General features: G+C 50.3%; 2 protein-coding genes across 2 annotated transcripts in view; both read right to left on the bottom strand.

The window, feature by feature from the left end:
- LOC111150858 (sulfhydryl oxidase 1-like) overlaps positions 1-4,602 on the bottom strand; it is a 35,156-nt gene extending 30,554 nt beyond the window's left edge. Inside the window, exon 1 of the mRNA XM_022508496.1 lies at positions 4,316-4,602. Within this exon, the coding sequence (XP_022364204.1) occupies positions 4,316-4,577 (262 nt within the window). The 5' untranslated portion in view covers positions 4,578-4,602. The remainder of the gene's footprint in view (positions 1-4,315) is intronic.
- Positions 4,603-8,714: 4,112 nt separating this feature from the next.
- LOC111150686 (sulfhydryl oxidase 1-like) overlaps positions 8,715-21,616 on the bottom strand; it is a 37,230-nt gene continuing 24,328 nt past the window's right edge. The window contains exons 9-11 of the mRNA XM_022508236.1: positions 19,468-19,590; positions 18,544-18,691; positions 8,715-8,848 (exon numbers count right to left, since the gene is read on the bottom strand). Of these exons, the coding sequence (XP_022363944.1) occupies positions 8,715-8,848; positions 18,544-18,691; positions 19,468-19,590 (405 nt within the window). The remainder of the gene's footprint in view (positions 8,849-18,543; positions 18,692-19,467; positions 19,591-21,616) is intronic.

The following is a 21,616-nucleotide window of genomic DNA, read 5'->3' as shown; positions in this document are numbered from 1 at the left end:
CGGTCCACCAGTAATGCAAAGCTGCAAGTAAGTAAAGTGCGCTGCTGTCCGCGGGGAACAGAACCGGGCAAGGGAGGCTTTCTCAAGTGTCAGGTGACTTACACATCACCACCTGCCGGCTTAACACCTAACATTAGCAGTATCAGCTCAGCCCTACTCTTGGAGAGAAAAATGTCTCCTGGTGCAATTACTGCCCTGGCAAAGTAATTTCTCTATTACTCTATTAACAGCAGAGTAAATGAGCACATGGAGAGGGGAAGGGTGGGGACATCTATGGTGTCTGGGTGGTGAGTGAGGAGATGCCCTGTAGTGAGGGGGGGGGGGTCATGGGCTCCTTCTGGAGTCAGAGGCAGTATCCCTGCCCCCACTCACCACTCCAGGAAGGGGCATGGACCCAGAGTCACATGACTTGCTTATAGCCGGAAGTGGCCACCATGAGCTCCACATGTCTCCTTTCTGCGCCTCATGGGTCCAACAAAGACCAGGATAGATGGTCTCTCCTGTCCTTTCCAACTCGAACAAACACCCATGGGTCCTCCCATGTTAAGCAAGCTCCTATTAAGACAGAGGCCAGATCCACCCAAACCAGCAAGAACTCGTCAAGTGGTGAGAACCAGACCTCCATCCAAGTCTCCAGGAGTCCTCCCGACAGGGAGTTAGCCAGTCCCTGCCCTCACCACAGCATCCCTTCCTCCCTGCTGCAGACTTCTGGGCAGTGAGGTCATGGGATAGACAAAATGCCTTCCCTGGCGTTCACACCTACCTGGCTGACACCCCAGGGCCGAGTCCAGGAGAGCCATAGCACAAGCAGCAGGCTTGGTCACTACATTCTCATTAGGACTCCTGTGAGGGTCATACCATTGGCCTGCGTAAGTGTCCAGTGGGCTCCTACCCTGTGCCAGGCTCCGCACTAAGGCATTCACAGGGGTACAAGAGAGGTGGCCTACACCATGGAAAAGAAAAGAAGGCAAACCACCACTGTTCAGTGTTACCCAAACATCCACACCTTATAAATGCCGTCTCTGTAGCTTGGCAGAGGGCACTTTCCCAGCCCGGAGGACTCCTCCTCCTTCGCCCATCTCTCCACCTGCCTAGGTTCTAGAGCCAAAGAAACGGGTTCAAGAACCTCCTCCAGTATCTGTACAATGTCGGGCGCGTTACTCACTTGTTAAAAACAACAGCGAAAATCCCCCATCGAATCACAGATATTTTTTCATAAGTGTATATCTATGCGCACTAGTGGCCTGCAAAGGCCCACAGGCAAGTGTATAAGGCAAGTGTGTAATAAATAACTGCTTGAATGAAGGCCTGGTGACAGATTAGCCCTCTGTGACTCTACCCTGCCCTGAGCTCCGACCAGAAATGGCTGAGCCACTCCTTTGGCCTTTCCCAAACGCGGCTTTTCCCTGCTGTCAATTCTCAATTCTCCCGCTGTGTGTAGCTCATTTCCCAAACTGCAATGTAAACAGTGTTCTGCACATAGAGGTCACTCAACAAATATTTATGGATTGATTAGCCAGTGAAGAGTAATGAAGATTAAGATGAACACAATCAATTTCCCAAACATACGGTGACACAAGAAGAGCTGTCCTGGAATAGAAAGGGATGACCAGATCTTTAGAAGCCAGCGCTCTGGCCATCGGGACAACTGCCCCAGAGAAGCCGTCCCACAAGTCACTGAATAAAGGGGCCCTAGACAGTCAAGATGAAATGCGAGGCCAGCTGGGCAGGGTTACAAAATGTTTCTCCCCCGCCATGACCCTCCACACTACTCTCACTGCTCCTACCCCAGACACTCTTACCATTGGCAGAAGGCGGGGGGCACACTCCAACAGGCCCCAGATGGTGTTCGAGCCCTGTGCTGGCCCACAACCATTTTCTCAAAGAAACTCAGTAATACAGAGATAATGTGAGAACAACCCTTGCTTCCCAGCAGGGCCTTACCCTTGGACTGGAGTGGGGGAAGTCTCTATAATCGCAGGCTGATACCAGATTCAGCCACTGCTCTCCCCCAACTCCCCACCCCAGTGCCAACGCAATCTTGTTAAGGCCGTCCCCGTGGCTCCTGGGAGATCTCCAGTTTCCTACTTCCCACTGACTGTGGTTCATCTCTACAGACTTTGGTGCTTCCATTGTCCTTCCTGGAGACTGAGTTTCGATTTGCATTTTTTAGGGGAAGACTGTCACTCCATGCCCTAGGGCAAGACCCCTTTTGGAAGTGGCAACCCTCACCCAGGAGTAAGCTGGGTCAGTGTCTGGCTATGCAATTCACTGGAAAACTCTGGGTTGCAAGAGGTCAAACACATGAGTCAGCTGGAAGCTAACCTTCCCTCCAGCATTCTTAAGATAGAAGAGTCTTCTAGATTAAGTTCTTCCGCAGCCATTAGAGACCTCTCATAGCCTCAAGGTGGAAACTGATCTGGGGATTTTTGTGATTTTCAGGCCCACAAGGTCCCCTGAGCACCTAATGTCCCCTCAGGTGTTCCAGTTCCATGTTCAACACTCTTCCTCCCCCTTGCCCTGCCCAGATGTGTTGGTATCACTGAAACAGTGTGAAGAGCGGCTGAGACATGGCACACTGAGGTGATGGGACCAGAGAAGCATGCAGACATGTCCACATGTACACTAGAGATAAAATGGTTCATCGGTTTTGTTAAAAATAACTTTCCAGGACCACATGGCTAAGAGATGTATACATCTTTCCATCTGGCCCCTTCAGTAATCATTATGTGAACTGCTTGGGGGACACGGGAGCCTAACTTTGAAAACCAACACCTATAAGTACACTATTCTACCATGAATGGTTGAGCTGATTAAGAAATACCAGGGGTGCCTGGCTGGCTCAGATGGCAAAGCAACTACCTTCAGCTCAGGTCATGATCCCCGGGTTCTGGGATGGAGTTCCATGTTGGGCTCCCCACTCAGCGGGTAGTCTGCTTTTCCCTCTCCCTCTGACCTTGCCCCAGCTTGTGCTCTCACTCTCTTCTCAAATGAATTTTTTAAAAAAGAAAATCTTTAAAAAAAAAAAAAAAAAAAGGAAATACCAACAGAGTAGCAAGGAAACAGCAGTTCCAGTTCTCTCTCTAGAAAGAGACCTATTCCCTAAGACCCCCACAGTCCTCATTCAGTGATCATTTTCAGTTGGGAGCCAAGATAGGGCCCTAGCTAGCACCACAATCAGGAAGTAGCTTCATTCAGAGACAGCAAATCAGAAACAAATCACCACCGCCACACCCACCAAACACCCACTATCTGGGCTAGGCAACTGTGTGACACCACAGAGATCCTCAAATTCTGGAAAGGAAACTCGGAGATAATGCATGTCATGTACTTACCCAGAAAGGTGTCAGACATACAGGAAGCACTTGTAAATATTTACTACTATTATGACCATATTTTTTCAGTTCTAAAGGTTTTTATTGTTGTTGTTTTAATTTACCATTTCTGTAATAGCGTACACTTTCAAATCTCTATACATTTAGTGGTCTTGTTATCTCTCTACCCCTCAGGCTTAGTAAACGAATGGTATGTCTCACAATTGAGGGCTGAGAATCGAGGACACAGGGTGCTACGGGTCAGGCCAGTGAACAGAAACACGGAGCAAGGGCAAACACACACCAAGAGGCTGCCTTCAGTCAGGTCTCTGGGTTCACGGGTTAACACAGAAGGGTCTGAGAGGGTGCGTGGCCAAGAGGAAGAGAGAAGATGTGGCCCAAAAGCTAACGAGCTCCAGGCAGCAGGTCGGGAGAGGCCTAGAACCCACACAAGAACACTGTCTCCAAAGTAAAGCTGGGAAAAAACGTCTATGGAGCAGCTGGGTCAACCAGCCAAGGGGTTAGCAGAGGGAATGTCATTCTTTTTCTCCCCAGCACTGATCCCACAGCAGCCGGGGAATTCGGCAGGAAGCGACACCGGTCCCCAAGCGAGAGGAAGGGGACTGCCACAGGCGACAGCAGAGGAGGCCGTAAGGTGTCAGCAGAGCTAGAGAAACAAAGGAGAGGCCAGCGCAGGGATGGGGGCACTAAGCCGGCTGAGGACCCACAGGAAGTCAGAGCAGGTGTGAGGGCCTGCTGGGAGTGGGGAGCAGCTCGGGGCACCCGCCAAGGGGAAAGAGACTGCAAGGCGCGGGAGCCAAAAATGGAGGTGAGGGCTGAAAACCGCGGGGGAAGTGCGAGGGGCAGAGAGTTAGAGATGGGCGGAGGCCCGGGGCCGGAGGAGGCGGGCCGGGTGGGAGAGACCCTCGGCTGGGCAGGTGGAGGGGGTCGCCCCGGGGGACGCGAGGAGATCCCCCCCCCGCCAGCGGCCCGCCCCTCACCTTTGACGTCGTTGGCCAGCGCCTTCCACGTCGGGGCGAAGGCGATGCAGTGGCCGCACCAGGAGGCGAAGAACTCCACGGCCCAGGCGCTGCGGGAGCCCAGCACGGCGCCGCGCACGGTGTCCGCCTGCAGCAGCGTCAGCGGGTCAGAGGACGAGTAGAGCGCGGAGCGCGGGGCGGCGCCGGCGCCGGCCACCGCCACCAGCAGCAGCAGCGGCAGCCGCGACGGCGGCGGCCCGGAGCTGCAGCCGCACCAGCCCATCCTGCGGCGCGGCGCCCACCACTGCACACCAGTTTCGGACGAGTGGGCGCCGGGCAGTTCCGCCGCTCCTCTGGCGTCCGTCGGGGGGAGGAGCCTCGGGGCCCCGCCCCCTCCGCGGCCCAGCGCCGCCCCCTTCCCCGCCCCGCGGTCTGCGGCGGCCGGGGAGCTCGGCTAGTGCGTTCCCGCCTCCGGCCTCAGCCGGCAGGGAGCGCAGCCGGGGCCCGGGAGCCCCCACCCCCAAGCGAGCGGGGCGTTTCCACGCCAGAGGCCCGGACCGGTATTCCGGTGGCTGCCGGGGACTCGAGGAGGTCATTTGGCTTCTCACGAGCCCGGTACCTAACGGAAAAGGAGTAAATGGGAATAGATTGGATCGATTCGTGCCGTACCAAGAAAGTTCTGGGGCTCCCTCCACGCCACAAGATGTGAGTTAGAAGCAGGTGAGAGAGAAGACGAAGGTCTCCAGGTCTGTGATCATCATGACCCCGCAGGCATGACGTGTGCCCACACCGCTGAGGCCTTTGACCGTCCAAGGGCAACAGTCACGGAGGAGAAGTTCCCTCCCCGCCTTAAACGCTGGGCCGGATGGCGCGGCCAGTGCGCTGCCATCGCGGTTTCCTGGGCACACAGGTCTGGCCACCCCCGTAAGGTTGTGCGGCGATTCCTCCAGTGGGGCTCCCAGCAGCCCGGGTCCTCTACATCTAACTCTCCAGTCTCCTCGAAGCCCTTCCGTACTCAGGTGTCCTTCTCACAAGGAGCCCGATAACTAATTTTGTGTTCCTGTGTAATAAGGTGTTAAATGGTAAACGTACCCTGGTCACCTTTTGTAGCTCCTAGGCGGAGTGATTTTACCCGGAGAAAGAGCTCCCCAGAGGGTTGTCACGCGTGGTCTTTTTCCTGTGTGTTTTTTCCGTTAGCCCACCTCATCTGCAAGCCGTCGGAGCCTGGACTCATTACTTCTTCAGCGTTTACTGAGTGGTTCCTTTGTGCCATAGGCACCGCTCTAGGTACTAAGTATTAGACAGTAAACAAAACCAAGACTCTATGGTCACCACTTCCATTGTACTGGGGACAGGGACAGAGAGAGGATATACAAGTAAATATAGATCTAATGGTGGCAAATGCCAAGAAGCACTATACAACCGGGTGAGACTACAGTGACAGAGGAAGTGCTATTTTATTGCGTAGAGTGTGGTCAGGGATGGGTTTAACCCTAGATTTACAGGGCCAGGCTCAGAAGTACAAGTGGAGGCCCACATATCATAAGTCCACATATTTAAAAATTACAAACCAAGTGAAACTGGTATGCACAATTCCTATCCTTTCATTGTGACAATATACCTTCATCATAATCTGGAAGGCCAAGTTTAAGTTTAGAATTCCCGACTCCACCAAGATGTGTGCTGGAATAGGGTGGCTTAGGTGGTAACTGGTCCCTGGCCCTCGACCTTCCCCCTACTCTTTGCACTCCAGCTCTGTCCTATACTTCAAGGGGCCATGTGCCCACCCCTGTCATATCTGGGTCTATGTGTCTGAGCTTCATCCACATCTCCTGCAAATAGCTGTTTATTGGTTCCTCAAGAGGATGGAAAGGTCAATGCAGTCTCTAGAAGCTGGCCTGGTGCCACAGGGATGGAGAATTCTAGGGTCTTGGGTACCCACAGGAGGATCTAAGGAGGGGTGAGGAGCAGGAGCTTGGGGTGGGCGCATCCCCTTGGCACATGGGCTTCTTGCTCTGTGGAAAAGGGTATGGTTAGAAGAGGGCCAGAGAGCTCGGAACCCAAGGTAGGGGCTTCTCTTGCCCCCAATCATTGTCGTCGTTGTCTTTTTTTAAAGGTTTTGCTTATTTATTCATGAGAGACAGAAAGAGAGGCAGAAGCAGAGGGAGAAGCAGGCTCCCCACTGAGCAGGGAACCCAATGCAGGGCTTGATCCCAGGACCCTGGGATCATAACCTGAGCCAAAGGCAGACGCTTAACCTATTAAGCCACCCAGGCGCCATGTTGTCCCCAGTCTTAAGGCACTTCTCATGAGGTAACATTTGAGACAAATGAAGTATGAGAGGAAGCGTGTGGCAGTCTGAGGTAAAGGCATTGCAGGCAGAGATCTGCCTGGAATGAGAGAGGGCTTCTGCTCCCTTCCCATATTCATAGTCTCTGTGCCCAAGGTCTTGAACTCCATAAAGAAATTGTATGTTGACCAGTTGAGGTGTTAGGACCTCCCCAAACTCCCACAGCGAGTTTCAGATGGTGATGCTCCCCCCACCCCCAGCCAGTCCAGGGAGCTTCTGCTACCCCATTTCCCTCACTCCTAGCAGCTCTTAGGACTAGGCTTGGCCCAGGCTTATCAGGATAGGGTCCTAGGAGTCTTTTGATTCCTGGGGTTGGAAGTATTCCAGTGGCTGGATAGGGGGCCAGCAAAAGTCAAGTGCCTTCAAACGTCTCTTTTGTTCAATAGTGCTGTAGTTATCTTCCCTAGAGGCCTGAGAATTAGAGAGGCAATATTGGCTGACCATGCTGAGCACCTGGGAAAGACATCCCAGACGAGTACACAAAGATTTGCTTGTTCACATATCTGTTTCAGAGCATCGGAAGTAGAAAAGAATACAAACCATTTGAATGAAGTAGAGAAAGTTTCTTTTCAAGGGGGTTAAAGAAATTAAGACTGAGAGTTGTGATATCCTGGAACAGGGATTTCCAATTCTTTTAAGTCTCGGAAGGCTTTGTTCAAACAGAACCTTGAAAGGAAGCTTGAACAGATAAAAGCAAGCTAAAGGGACCTAGAGCGATATCCACTTTCCGAGGTCTGGGGGGCTTCTTGGGAGCCTCAGAGGCTCTCTAGGCCACCAACTGAAAACCGATGGTCTAGAATTGAAAGCAGAAAACATAAGGATCATAAGGGACTTCTGGGATAAAAAGATGGCAAAGAAGGGAATCTACTCAACAGTGGGATGTGGAGGGGGAGGGAAAAGCTGACGAAAACATTGAAAGTGGAGGGGCAGGGCTTAGGAATTCCTACCCAGATCCCCTGCTCCCCTTCTTACATACAAGCTATAGGAGAGTGAGCCAAAAGGAGCCAGACGAGAGAGTAAAATAATAGTGTTAGATAATACTTTGCACCTGCTATTCTAACACTTACAGATGTTACTCATTTAATTCTCACACCAGCCCTATGAGGTTGATAGTCTTATTATCCCATTGATACAGATGAGGAGACTGAGGTAGAAGGAGCCCTGTTGACTTTCCCCACTTGTGACTCATTCATGTATTATGTATGAATAAAAGAGAGGGAATTTGGGAGTTTGTCAACCAAAAGTAAGACAGATGGTCAGAGGAATGCAGCTTATACACAAATAGAGATGATTACGGTGAGCAACAGGATTGTTTGGTACATGTCAGCCAGTAGCCAACCATTAGATGACTTTCCACTCACTCATTTGCACCAAGGAGGAGAGAGGGTGTGTGCAGCTGGAAGACAAGGGCCCAGCAGCAAAGACCTCTATACTTTGTCCCTTCAAAACTCACCTCTTGGTCTTATAGATGAACTGGTCCATAGCCGGGGTTGGTTAGAATACCAGTTTGGAAAGCATACGGAGAGATACTGAGAGTCTGCGTCAGACAGCTATGGCAGAAAAGAGAAAGCACATTCAAAGTGTTTGTTAATGGAAGGGCTGCCTACAGAGGTGTGTGCAGGGTAAAAGGAACTGACAGGAGGTGCCAGGTCCCCAGTGACTGAAAACAGCAAGAAGTCCTTTGAGTGCCAAGGAACTTGGTGATGGAACCTGTGGGAGCTGGAGTCAAGGAAGGGGGCGACCCAACCAGAGCTGGAATTGCCAAATGCCACCACTGCCAGGAACGCAGGGAAGTGGGGAGGAGAGCGGGGAGGCAGCAGGAGAGTTTCATTTCTACCTCTTCCTCGTCTAGTCCTCCACCAGCGCCTCCCATTGGCCAAACCCAACCAGCCAGAGGTGAGGGTGCCCTGACTGTAGTCCATGGAAATTGGCTTCCAAGACAAAAGGCAGGTTGGAAGAAGGTGGGGAATAGAAATACCCTCATATAGGGTCCCTCAAGGTGAGCCCTTGGAGGCCTTAGAGATGAGAATGGAAAACAGGAAAATCCTTGACTATCCTTCTGCGTGTCTCTTAGGTGGGAGCAAAGGGCTGGAGATCCATCTGACCACTGGAGCGAGGGTAAGCCAGCAGAAGAGGGTGGCTAAGCTGTCCCTTCCCAGCTCCTTCTTCATACTGTTCATACACCCCAGTTGCTTTCTTCTTATCTGTAGAGGAGACAGAGGCCCAGAGAAGTTGAGAGACTTGGTTAAGGCCACACAGCAAGTACGGGTTCCTAACCCTCCCAGGAACTTTCCAGGTTTAATCTGAAACTGACCCCTGTACTCGCAGGGCAGGGAGGGACCGAAGACAGAGGCAGGCCACTCCAGCTTGGCAGGTGGCAGTTCTAACAAGCCGAGGGAACCTCTATATGAGGCCTGTGTCGGGCAGCAAAAAGACTAATGGTTTCCTGCACTGCCTGCCAAATCTTTAAAGTACATAAAAAGGCCTTTAACTCGATTCAGTCACATAAACCGTGTAGGTATTCTTAACACCACATCCCTATCTCCAGGCTCTGTCCTTGGAGCAGCCTCTAGGAGTGGGAGAGGCAAGCTGAACCCATAGTCCAAGGATAGGGGAGGGGGTGAGGAGCCTCCAAGAGCTGGGGTCCAGCTTACAGGTCAATTAGCAGTTTTCGTCTTTTTCCAGCATGGCTGCTGAAGTATTGAGAAGGCGATGTGTGTCAATGGCATATCCGGGGCAGAACCCCACGTTCATGTACAGCTTCCCTTGTCCTGGGTCGCACGATGGCAGTTCAGTAGGAACGCCCCCCCCCACCCCTCTCCCAGCACACAGAAGGACAGACTAAAGTAGAAAGGAGATAAAAGGCTATAAACTCACGGCCTTGCTGTTTGGGCTCTCTGGCTCATGTCAGGAGTGAGAGCTTCTGGGAACCTGCAAGTCATCAAAGGAGGCCCGAGGTCAAAGGCAAGAAGACCACATTGCTGGCATGGATGCTTCCCGGCGCTCCCCTGGGAAGGCTTCCGGGGACTTTGCCAACTGTGGGATGCTGTGCAATTTATCTGGGAGAACTGTAGGTTTCTGGAGGAGGTATCTTAATTGGAAATAGTTTCTGCCCCGACTTCAGGGTGTGTCCTGTATTTCCTGTATGATAGATAAAAACACGAAACTATAAAGCATAACTAACACCAGCCCGGAGAAGGGACGGAACTTATGAACTTCTTGGTTTATGACAAAAGCCTTCTCAGAATTTGCCCGAAGAGAAGATACATACGATGACGTCATACGTGTTGGAAGGTGTGCGCATTGCATGTGCATGTGGAGGGAGGGCTGGAGGAGCAGGTGTGAGTCGGAAGAGAGGAGTCCCCTGGGTTAGCTTGGGGACACCCTCCTTCTACAGAATCAAAAGAGTTCAGGAACTCTTTTGGAAGACGCTGGGGTGTGGCAGTTGAGCACTAGGTCTCTGGAATTAAAACACTTGCGTTTCGATCCTTGGCAACTGCCTCCAGTTCCCTGAGCTTCAGTTTCCTCATCTGTAAAATGGGCACAGAGACCACGTGAGGTGCAGAGCTCTTGTCTGTGAAAGTGGTGGTGATTGTCTTATTTGGCTGCGGTTCCACTCGTCCTCAGACTAGTTTCATTAGTCCAAGGGGTAAAAATTTCTCCCCCTCCCAAGATTTTATTCATCTGTTTGACAGAGAGAGAGCACAAGCTGGGGGAGCAGCAGGTAGAGGTAGAGGGAGAAGTGTCTCCCCACTGAACAAGGAGCTGGATGTGGGACTTGATTCCAGAACCCTGGGATCATGACCTGAGCTGAAGGCAGCCGCTTAGCTGACTGAGCCACCCGGGCGCCCAGGGTTAAAAATTTCTATGTTAAGATTCTGTTCTGATTTCCCAAGTGCTTTTTAAAAAAAATGAAATAATTGAGAGATGAATAGAGAAGCACAGAGTATTTTTAGGGCAGTAAAACTGCTCTGTGTGATACTGCAATGGTGAATCCAGGGTATTACACATTTTTGAAAAACCATAGAATGGCTTTATTCTCTCAGCCTGGCGGTTTCCAGAAGACTAGGGCTGTAGTTCTGTGCTTTCATCTTTGAGGTCGGAGGCAAAAGACAGGAAAGACTTCTCTCCTGACCCTAGTCTGAGAAGTCCTGGGGAAAAACTCTGGCCAGGCTTGAGCTATGTGCTCCTTCCCAGATCATTCACTATGAACAGGGAGATGGTGTATGGCCACTGCCTCATCCCAGACGTCTCCATTCCTCTAGGTAGTTGGGTGAGCACAGGAATTGGCAGCCCCCACCAGAACTACATGTCTGAAGTAAGACAGGAGCAGTTTCTCCCATGAAAAGAATTACTGTTATCTGGGAAAGAGGTCAGATGGGGCTGTGCGGGAAAAAAAACAGATGATGATCACCACCAGGAGGCAGAGGTGTAAGGATTGAATAGGAGAATGTGAGAGTCTCGCACAGTGCCTGGGACAGTAGGGTGCAACTAGCAGTTCTAAAAAATACGGAAGGCTGAGGTCTGAGTACGTCTGGGGTCACACTACCTATGTCAAGATGTATCATGAATGTACTGGAGATTTTCAGGTGTCCAGATAAACTTGACTCAAGCCAACTGGGTGCAAAAATGGGGAGAAACAAACGTAAAGAAGAAAGAATTTCTTGCAAGAATTTGCCTGGGCCACAGTAGGCTCTTAGTGCCTTTTGTATGAATTGCCCAAAATTGAGTGTTTTTATGGTCTCAGGTGACTGTATCAGAATCCAGATATTACATTCTTATTTTATGATGGCCTTGCTATCAGCAAACATCCCTAAAGATTTCTTGAGGCCGCACCCTCCATCTTTAGGGAGCCGACTTGCTCCGTGCTCTTGCCCGTGGTTCAGCCCTGGTTTCCACCCACCTGCCCAGCCTCTTGAGAGGGTTCATCTGTTAGACAGATGGGCTTTCTAGATGGGTTACGTCTGGGCACATAATCACTGCATCTCTCTGAGTCCCAAGTTCTGCCATTCGGTGGTCAGCCCTGTCTCATCGGCAGCTAGGCACTATGACTTCCAGTCTGAAATGGAAGTTTGGGGATACCTGTGTGGCTTGGTCAGTTAAGCATCTCTTGATCTCAGCTCAGGTCTTGATCTCAGGGTCATGAGTTCAAGCCCCATGTTGGTCTCCAAGCTGAGTGTGGCACCTACTTAAAAAAATATTAAAAAATAATAAGGGGCATCTGAGTAGCTCAGTTGGTTTGCTTTCAGCTCAGGTCATGATCTCATGGTCCTGGGCTGGAATCCTGCACTGGGGTCCCCTTCAGTGGGGAGTCCGCTTCTGCCTCTGCTTCTCCTACCTCCCTGTTCATGCTCTCTCTGTCTCTCAAATAAATAAAAATCTTTTAAAAATTAAAATAAAATGGAAGTTTGAATGTGTCATCTGCTACTGTACTTTCATAAAAACATAAAATGGTCCATCAGCCACTTTTTGGGCCTGAATTTTCCCAACTGACTGTCGTGGTCTTCTCTTCCCGACTTTGCCTTACCATCTGGAACAAAAGTTACCCAGCTTCCTGTCCTTTCTGGTGACATATTAATCTTGTCCTAAGAACTAATCATACTTGTGACTGTCTACCTTACCCAGTTCCTGGTGGTGGGAGATGAGAGGAGATGAAATCTCTCTTCTCCTCTCTCGTCTTTGCATATCCCGGTAGACACTCAGCTGTGGGCAAGAAGAAAGGTAATGGTTCCCGTTCCAGCAGCCGTGAGTCCTTGAGCATCCACTGCGTAACCAGCAGGGTGCTGGGTCCTCAAACATGGTGATGAACAGAGGTGGAGGTACCAATCAGCTGAGGAAGAAGCAGCTTCAGGCTCCTCACGTGCCCAGTCCACGTGAGTACTGCGAATCGCAGAAAGATCGCGAAGCAGGCAGAGGAAACCTGGTTACCACCAGGAAGCATTTCTCTGTCAGTATGTCTACTAAATTTTCTAAGTGAGCTCCTAGAAGGGATTTCCATCTCCTAAGCTCTAGGAGCTTGTGGCAATTCCAGTGCTCACTCTAATAAATATTTGTTTATAGTTAATTTTATATTTATAATTATGTATTTATTTTCTTAACGAGGGCTCCCTGCTTCAGATGATAAAATCTTCCACCCCACAAAACCTGAACCTGCCCCTGGTGATGAGCCCAAGACACGGTCCTTGCTTTCACATTTCCAGTTTATTTTATTTATTTATTTATTTATTTATTTATTTTTAAAAGATTTTATTTATTTATCTGACAGAGAGTCAGCGAGGGAGGGAACACAAGCCGGGGGAGTGGGAGAGGGAGAAGCAGGCTTCCCGCCGAGCAGGGAACCTGTTGTGCGGCCAGATCCCAGGAGCCTGGGGTCATGACCCGAGCCCAAAGCAGATGGTCAATGACCAAGCCACCCAGGCACTCCAAGTTAACAGTTTAGGAGAAGAAACGCTGACCAAAGAGTAATACCAATAAATCTATAATTTTAAAGCATAAAAAGCTCATGAAGGAGAGGTATGGAGTATCCAGGATAAAATAATACAGAAGATATCAGAGAAGCTTCCCTGAGCCGAGAGCTAAAGGGTGAGTTGAGAATGAGGCGGGGGTGGGGGGTTTAAGATTTTATTTATTTATTTATCAGAGAGAGAGAGCAAGCAGGGGGAGCAGAAGGCAGTGAGAGGGGCAGGCTTCCTGCTGAGCAAAGAGCCCGATGTGGGACTCTGATTCGAGGACCTTTGGATCATGACCTGAGCGCAAGGTAGACGCTTAACCAACAGAGCCACCCAGACGCCCTGGTGGGAAGGGGATTCTTAATGTTGCCACCGCTCTGTCTCTTACCAGAGTCCCATCGCCACAGCCTAGATCTGAAGCAGCGATGCTGGACAGAGGCAGAGAGGTGGTAGCAGACTTCTCCCCAGACTCTCTCCTCCGGACCCTTTCCCAGAGCGCCTCCTTCCCTGCTTGACACATTCCCAGTGACTTCCCCTCCACTTGGAAAATCCACACCTGTCACTTAGACCCCAATCTGCTGCCCCTGCTGCTCTGCCCCTCACTGGCCATGCCCCACGTCTGTGCGCACTGACATACTTACTTTTGTTAATTTTCTATCCAGCGTAATTAACATATTGCATGATGTTGGTTTCAGGGGTACAATATGGTGATCCACCAACTGTCCTTACTCAGCGCTCACCTGTCCTTATTCAGCGCTCACCAAGGTAAGCGTTCGTTTCATCCCCTATGGACCCCTACTATGGTAACCAGCACTTTGTTCTCTGTAGTTAAGAGTCTGTTTTTTGGGGCGCCTTGGTGGCTCGGTGGGTTAAAGCCTTTGCCTTCGGCTCAGGTCATGATCTCAGGGTCCTGGGATCGAGCCCCGCCTCGGGCTGTCTGCTCAGCGGGGAACCTGCCTCTCCTCCTCTCTCTGCCTGCCTCTCTGCCTACTTGTGATCTCTGTCAAATAAATAAATTTCAAAAATCTTCATAAAAATGTTCAACAATTTACATTTCTATGGTTTATATTTCAAAGGAGATCTCAAATTTAAACCAAAAAAAGAGTCTGTTTTTTGGTTTGTATCTTTTTTTTCATTCGTTTATTTCCTAAATTCAACATATAAGTGAAATCATATGGTATTTGTCTTTCTCTGACTGACTTTTTTACTTAGCATAATATCCTGCAGGCCCGTCTATGCTGTTGCAAATAGCAAGATCTCATTCTTTTTGTGGCTGAGTAATATTTCATTGTGTATATATACACCTTCATTATCCATTCATCTATCGATGGACACTTGGGTTGCTTCCGTGTCTTGGCTAGTGTAAAGAAGACTGCAATAAACATAGGGACGCATATATCTTTTCAAATTAGTGTTTTCATCTTCTTTGGGTAAATACTCAGTAGAAGAATTACTGTATCATGTGGTTATTCCATTTTTTATTTTTTTTAAGGGGTCTCCATACTGTTTTCCACAGTGGCTTCCCCAATTTGCATTCCCTTCAGCAATGCACAAGGGTTCCTTTTTTCCACCTCCTTGTCAAAACTCATTATTTCTTGTCTTTTTTATTTTAGTCATTCTGACAGGGTGAGTTAATATCTCATTGTGGTTTTGATCTGCATTTCCTGATGCTGAGGGATGTTGAGCATCTTTTCGTGTGTCTGTTGGCCATTTACATGTCTTCTTTGGAAAAAATGTTTATTCAGCTCCTTTGTCCGTTTTTTTAACTGGGTTGTTTGTATTTTTGGTGTTGATTTGTACAAGTTCTTTATATATTTTGGATATCAAACCCTTATAGGATACATCATTTACAAATATCTTCTTCCATTCAGCAGGTTGCCTTGTCATTTGTTGATGGTTTCCTTTGCCGTGCAAAAACTTTTTATTTTGGTGTAGTCCCAATAGTATAATAATTTTGCTTTGTTTCCCTTGTCTGAGAAGGCATATCTAGAAAAATGATTCTAGGCTGATGTCAAGGAAATTGCTGCCTATGTTTTTTCTTCTAGGAGTTTTATGGGTTTTAGGTCTCAAATTTAGGTCTTTAATCCTTTTTATTTTTCTGTATGATGTAAGAACGTGGTCTAGTGGGGCGCCTGGGTGGCTCAGTGGGTTAAGCCGCTGCCTTCGGCTCGGGTCATGGTCTCAGGGTCCTGGGATCGAGCCCCACATCGGGCTCTCTGCTCAGCAGGGAGCCTGCTTCCTCCTCTCTCTGCCTGCCTCTCTGCCTACTTGTGATCTCTCTGTCAAATAAATAAATAAAATCTTAAAAAAAAAAAAAAAAGAACGTGGTCTAGTTTCATTCTTTTGCAGTAGCTGTCCAATTTTCCCAACACCATTTGGTGAAGAGAGTGTCTTTTCCCTATCGTATATTCTTACCTCTTTTGTCATAGATTAATTGACCATATAGGCATGGGTTTATTTCTGGACTCTCTATCTTATTCTCTTGATCTATGTGTCTGTTTTTGTGCCAGTACCATACTGTTTCAATGACTACAGCTTTGCAGTTTATCTTGCAATCTGGGATTAGGATACTTTGGCTATTGGGGTCTTCTATGGTTCTGAATTTTAGGATTATTTGTTCTCATTCTGTGAAAAATGCTGACATTTTGATAGAGATTGCATTAAATCTGTAGATTGCTTTGGGAAGTAGGGACATTTTAACAATATTAGTTCTTTAGATCATGAGCACGGACTATCTTTTCATTTGTTTGTGTCCTCTTCAGTTTCTTTTGTCAGTATTTTACAGTTCCGGAGGTACAGGTCTTTCATATTCCTTTGGATTTTTATATTACGAAATATCCCTTTTTATTGTAGTAACACTCTTCAACCTTGAATTTTATTTTATCTGTACATCTTTAATATACTCTCTATTGTTTTCTCTTGCTTCCTGTTTACATAGTGTATCTTTTCCTATTCATTTACATTCACGTTATTTGTGCCCTCATACTTGAGGTGTTTCTTGAGACAGCATAGAGTTGGGTCTTGCTTTTTATTCATTCTCACAATATCTGCCTTTTAATTGGAGTGTTTAGCCTTCATTAACATACAATACAATAATGGGGTGCCTGGGTGCTCAATTGGTTAAGCTGCTGTCTTCGGCTCAGGACGTGGTCCTGGGATCGAGTCCTGCATCAGGCTCCTTGCTCGGCAGGGAGCCTGCTTCTCTCTCCGCCTCTGCCTGCCACTCTGCCTGCTTGTGTGCGTTCTCTCTCTCTCTATCTGACAAATAAATAAATAAATAGAATCTTTAAAAATATATATACAATATTGAGATGGTTGGATTTATATTTATTATTTTGTTATTTATTTTCTGTTTTTCCTTCCTTGTTTTTTCCTTTGAAAGAGAGAGGAACACACAAAGGAGGAAACTTTCTAGCCCTCTTTGGACTATTTAAATGTTTCCTAGGCTTTTTTTTTTTTCTTCTGACTTCTATTTAATTTTTTGAAAGGCTTTATTTATTTGTTTGTTTAGTTAGTTAGTTAGAGAGCACGAGCAGGGGGAGGGGCGGAGGGAGAGGGAAAGAGAGAATCTCAAGCCGACTCACGCTGAGCCTTGAGGGGCTCCGTCTTACCATCCTGAGATCATGACCTGAGCCAAAATCAGGAGTCGGATGCTTGACGGACTAAGCCACCCAGGCTCCCCTAGACTTCTATTTTAATTGACCTACTGGCTTTTTGGCTCTATCTCTGGAATTTTCGGTGGTTGCTTTAGGACACTGGTTGTTAATGGGGAGGTACTTGCCCCCCGGGGAACAGTTGGCAGTGTTTGGAGACAGTTTGGGTTATCATAGCTGGGGAGAGTGGTGCTACTGGTGGTTAGTGGGTTGAAACCAAGAATGCTGCTCAACATCCTCCGGTACTCAAGACACCCCTGCCGCACACACCCACACTCCCCCCACACACACGCACGCACTCACACGCACGCACTCACACACACGCACGCAGTCATACACATCAAGTGAAGAAGGATCTGACCGAAAAGGTCAACACTACCACTATTGAGAGACACTGGCTTTTCACAGTTCGCTTAGAATCAGTGTTGTACCACTGCATTTAAATGCAGAAACTTTGCCCCTATATAAGGCCTTCTGCCATCCTACTGCTCTTTTCCTTTATGCCAGGAGTGGACAAACATGCGGTGGGTGAGCCAGATCCTGCGTGGGGCCGATGTTTGTACGTAGTCTTACTGGAGCATAGCCAGGCCCTCAGCTCACGTCTGTGGCTGCTTTCTCACTACAGTGCAGAGCTGAGTCCCTGTGACGGATCCTGTGGCCTTCACATCCACCATTTACTCTCTTGCCCATTACAGGAAAAGTGTGCTGTCTTATGCTTCATATTATATTGTCATGTGCATTAGTTATACCTACTTACATTGTAAAGCCCACAAGAAAATATTTCTTAGCATCAAATAGTCATACCTATTTTAAAGGAATTAAGAGGAAAAAATAGACTTTTCTATCAGCTCACCTCCCCCTGCCCCTCCTCACTGCACTGAAGCCTTTCTCCCTCTCCCTGCACGCCCCCTCAGCTCACCTCCCCCTGCCCCTCCTCACTGCACTGAAGCCTTTCTCCCTCTCCCTGCACGCCCCCTCCCTGGCTCAGAGCCTTGGCCCGCTGCACAGCAGCTCTCTGCCCCCTGCCCCTTGCCCCTAGAAAGCGGGGCGCTTTCCGGCCCACTGATGCCTCCTCCAGGCTGACCCCGGTGATCTAACCCTCAGTCAGTGGGGACTGAGCTGGACACCTGCCCTTTGGTCGTGAGGTAAAGGTATGAGGCAGAGTGAGCGGCGGAGGGCAGCCACATGGTTTGAGGAGGGAATAGGGCACAAGGGGCAATGTGTTTCCCCAGCCTTCCTTAGAAAACGATTTTTCGGGGGCGCTTGGGTGGCTCAGTTGGTTAAGCGTCCAGCTTGATTTCATCTCAGGTCATGATCTCAGGGTTGTGAGACAAAGACCCCATTGGCTCCGTCTGCTTAAGGTTCTCTCTCCCTCTCCTCTGACCCTCCCCTTCCCCAGCTTGCAAACTCCCTCTCTAAAAAAAAAAAAAAAGAATGATTTTTCCGTGGGAAACAATAAAATTGTTCAAAGTATGCAGTATCAGCCATGTAGACTGAAACAGACGAAATTCCTAGTTTTATAGGAGTATACGAAATAGAACCACAAATTTATCACAAAGTTCTATAAACAAAGCAAGCTTATGGCTCCAAGAAAGCCAGGAAGAATCTTACAGCCCCGAGCTTGCACAGGGCACCACCCTGGGGCTGGGGACAGGAATGCGTGGCCACTCCAGGTCCTCCGCGTCCCGGTTCTGGGCTGAGTGCACGTGGCCAGCTGCAAATGCAGAATCAACTACCTCTGGGCCTGCGACACGAAGCTTGTGGAGGGCCGGGCCGGGGCAAAGGCCTTGGGCTCACCTGTCTCCTGTGAGTGGTCGAAACTGTGCCGAGCTGCTTGCGCCGTCAGGAAATGGAAGAGGATCCACAGGGAACAGGGAAAGCCCCGGAAATGTGGCTCACTCCCCTGGCAGCCAACCCAGTTCACCTTCTCGGCAATCACAGTGCCCTGAGAACACACACGTGCACGAGAGCGTATACGGGGAAGAAAGAGAAAGGGATGGGCGGCGAGAGGAAAGAAGCTTCCGGGAGACTCAAAGTCAGCACACAGTCCTGAGGCGAATGAAGTCCCTCTCCAGTTCACCACCAGGAAGGTGGCACCTCCCTTCCACCGGCTACGCCCGTCAAAGGAGCAGCAGATTTGAAAAGCTGTGACACAGAGTCACATCCCTATTCTAGCCTCAACTTCCCCATCTGTAAAATGAGGGGTTTGGCCTCTGAGGTCCCTTCGAGCTTTGGCATCCGACACACTTGTACAGCCGGGCGTCTCTGCAGGCTGCACTGGGCCAGCTCTGCACAGAGCGGGAGCACAGGAGCCCGGACAGGTGCCCCCGGAGAGGGCCAGACGGGCCTTGTGAGGGGCCCGATGTGCCTGCTGGCAGCACCAGCGACAAACTTGCTCACACTCAGTCTTAAATCCCGGCCCAACCACCTACTGGCCTGATGATCTTAGAGAGTTACTTAACCTCTCTTAACCTCAGCTTCTCCATCTGCTAAATGGGGATAAGAGCTACCTTCCGCCCATGCTGGGAAGATGAGATGAGATGTGCACGCAGACGGCTCAGTAAGTAGCGGTTTATTCATTATTGCTGGAAGGGCCCAACCGAGATCCTGGACTCCTTCCGGAATGCAAGTGGGTGGAGGGCAGAGGCTACAGGGTTAACCCCTTCCATCCCCACAGTCACTGAGGACAGGGAGAAGGTCTTCAGTTGCCCCCAGACTCACCTCCTTCCTGTTGTCCAGGGCAGCTTTAAAGAAACCATAGGGAATTTTCCTTCTCTGCTGCCTCTTCAGCCAGTCATTTATGGAATGCAGGAAGTTCTGGACTAAGGGCTGGCCGGGGAAGTGCTGTGGGAGGCATAAGGAGAAGCTGGGGCGGGAAAAGCAATTCCCAGAGCTCCGCAGTCCCACAGAGGGGAGGGGGTTCCACAGAGGTGAGGAGGGGCAGTTTCCTGAAATGCTCCTAAGCCACCAGAGAAACATTCTTCCTCAGATACAAATGCGGTTCTTCGTTACCTTTGCTCTGGGGCACCTGGCAAGGTGGGGGAAGGGGTTGGGAGAGGACAGAGCTCTAAGTGAGGCTCAGCCCTCAGGCCTCCCTCTCTCAAGGCTGACCCTGACCCCACACTGCCCCTGGGAGGAAGGCTGAGCACCTGGGAACCTGGGCCACAGGGTCCTCTCTGTGGGCGATCTTCTGACAGACCAGCTGACTGCCTGCTGGGCGAGGCTGGCCAACAGCCTTTCATCTGTATTCCATGGGCCGCTGGTGGGGACAAGGCGGCCCGGGGGCTTATAGCCAAGGTCCAGACCTTGCTGGTAACTCCCAAGAGTCTCTGAGGAACATGAAAAGCTACTCTGACAATAAGTCAACTGAAATCTGATTAGTATCAGCACTTTAAAGCCACAAGGACTCCAGGGAGGAGGACAGATGTGCGTGCGTGCGCGTGCACACACACACAACACACACCCACAGGCGGGGGGAGGGGGCAGGAGAAGGGAGGGACACCAGCAGAGCGGGTCAGATAAAACCACCAAGACACAGGTCAGGAGGACAAAGACACCGAGAAACTTGTGGAGGAAAAAGAGCAAAGAATGATCATGAAACAGAAAAACCTGCCAGTGGATCCGGTCCCCTGAGAAAGCCATTACAGATTTCCAGGGCTGGCCACTGGCCCTGAGGGAGAAGGGGCCGGAAGAATCTGGTCTCTGACAGGCTCCCGCTCCGGCCTCTGGGCTCTCAACATGAATTTACAGCTTCAAGTCAGCGTTTCTCACTGACCTTCGCCCATCATCCTGACTTGGACCCTTCCTCCTCCTCAGGCCCTGGTGTCAGGAGGAAGGATGAATTAAGGGCTCTGGACTTCAGGGAGTCACCACCTGCCTCGAGCAGGAAACGCTGGTGACCGCACGCCACCCAGTGGCCAGTCATTCCAGCTGCTTCTAGGAGAGAGCAGGGACCTGGGGGAGGGACCAAAGGCTCTGGCCTCAGGCTGTACCAGCGCCACACAGACGAGCCAGATGGGCCTGAAGGCCAGGACAGGGGTGAGGCTGGCAGGCAGTTCCTGCTGGGGAGGCACAGATCACCCCCAGAGGTAGCCCCAGCTGCCGCAGACCTGGCACCCGGGGACGGAGGGTGGCTGTGTCAGCAGCCAGCCTGCAAAGGGGACCGGAGCCCACATCTGACTCAGCGGTCCTCCACAGCCCGGAGCCTGGGGTTCTAAGTAGGGCAGCACTGGCCAGGGATCTGGAAGCAGACGGAAGGATGTGGGGAGGGAGGAGGAGATAGGTGCAGAAGGAAGGGGGCCTGCATCTCACCTTCACGGAGCTGAGCAAGCTGTGTGGCAAAGAAAGGACCATGGGCTCTGGGGCCAGAGATCTCAGCCCAGGTCCTCCCGACACCTCCTCACTGGGAGGCATGAGGCAAGTCCCCTGAACACCCTGGGGCTCTGAAATGGGACTAACACTTGCCATTGTGCAAAGGCAAGAGGATTAAATGCCTGACACACAGCAGATCCCCAACAGGCAGGAGCTACACTTCAGAGAGTAGCAATGTCGGCTGGAAACCACCAGGAAGGGGTGGCCAAGGAGCCGGTCACACTATGACCAGTGACTGGGAAGGAAGAGAGGAGATGCAGAAAAGCCTTCTTTCCTTCCCTGTGGCATCCGCGGGTCCCACTTCCCCAGTGACCATGGCCTCACTCCATGCTCCGACTGTAGTGGGGGACCCAGGCAGAATCCGCGGGGAACATCCCAGGGCACCCGGCCCTGCCCTACCCAGCCAGCAGCCTGGGGCAGCAGCCCTCGGTGGACCGGGACCGCTGTGGGTCCAGGTGTCCAGCCAGATCAGGAGCTCCCAAGGGGGGTACAGACAAGG

The sequence above is a fragment of the Enhydra lutris genome, unplaced genomic scaffold (genome assembly GCF_002288905.1).
Source record: "Enhydra lutris kenyoni isolate GAN:26980312 unplaced genomic scaffold, ASM228890v2 scaffoldscaffold24, whole genome shotgun sequence".
NCBI classification, from domain to species: Eukaryota; Metazoa; Chordata; class Mammalia; order Carnivora; family Mustelidae; genus Enhydra; species Enhydra lutris.
Note: the sequence above shows the minus strand (reverse complement) of the source record. Positions and strands in the feature narration are given on the sequence as shown.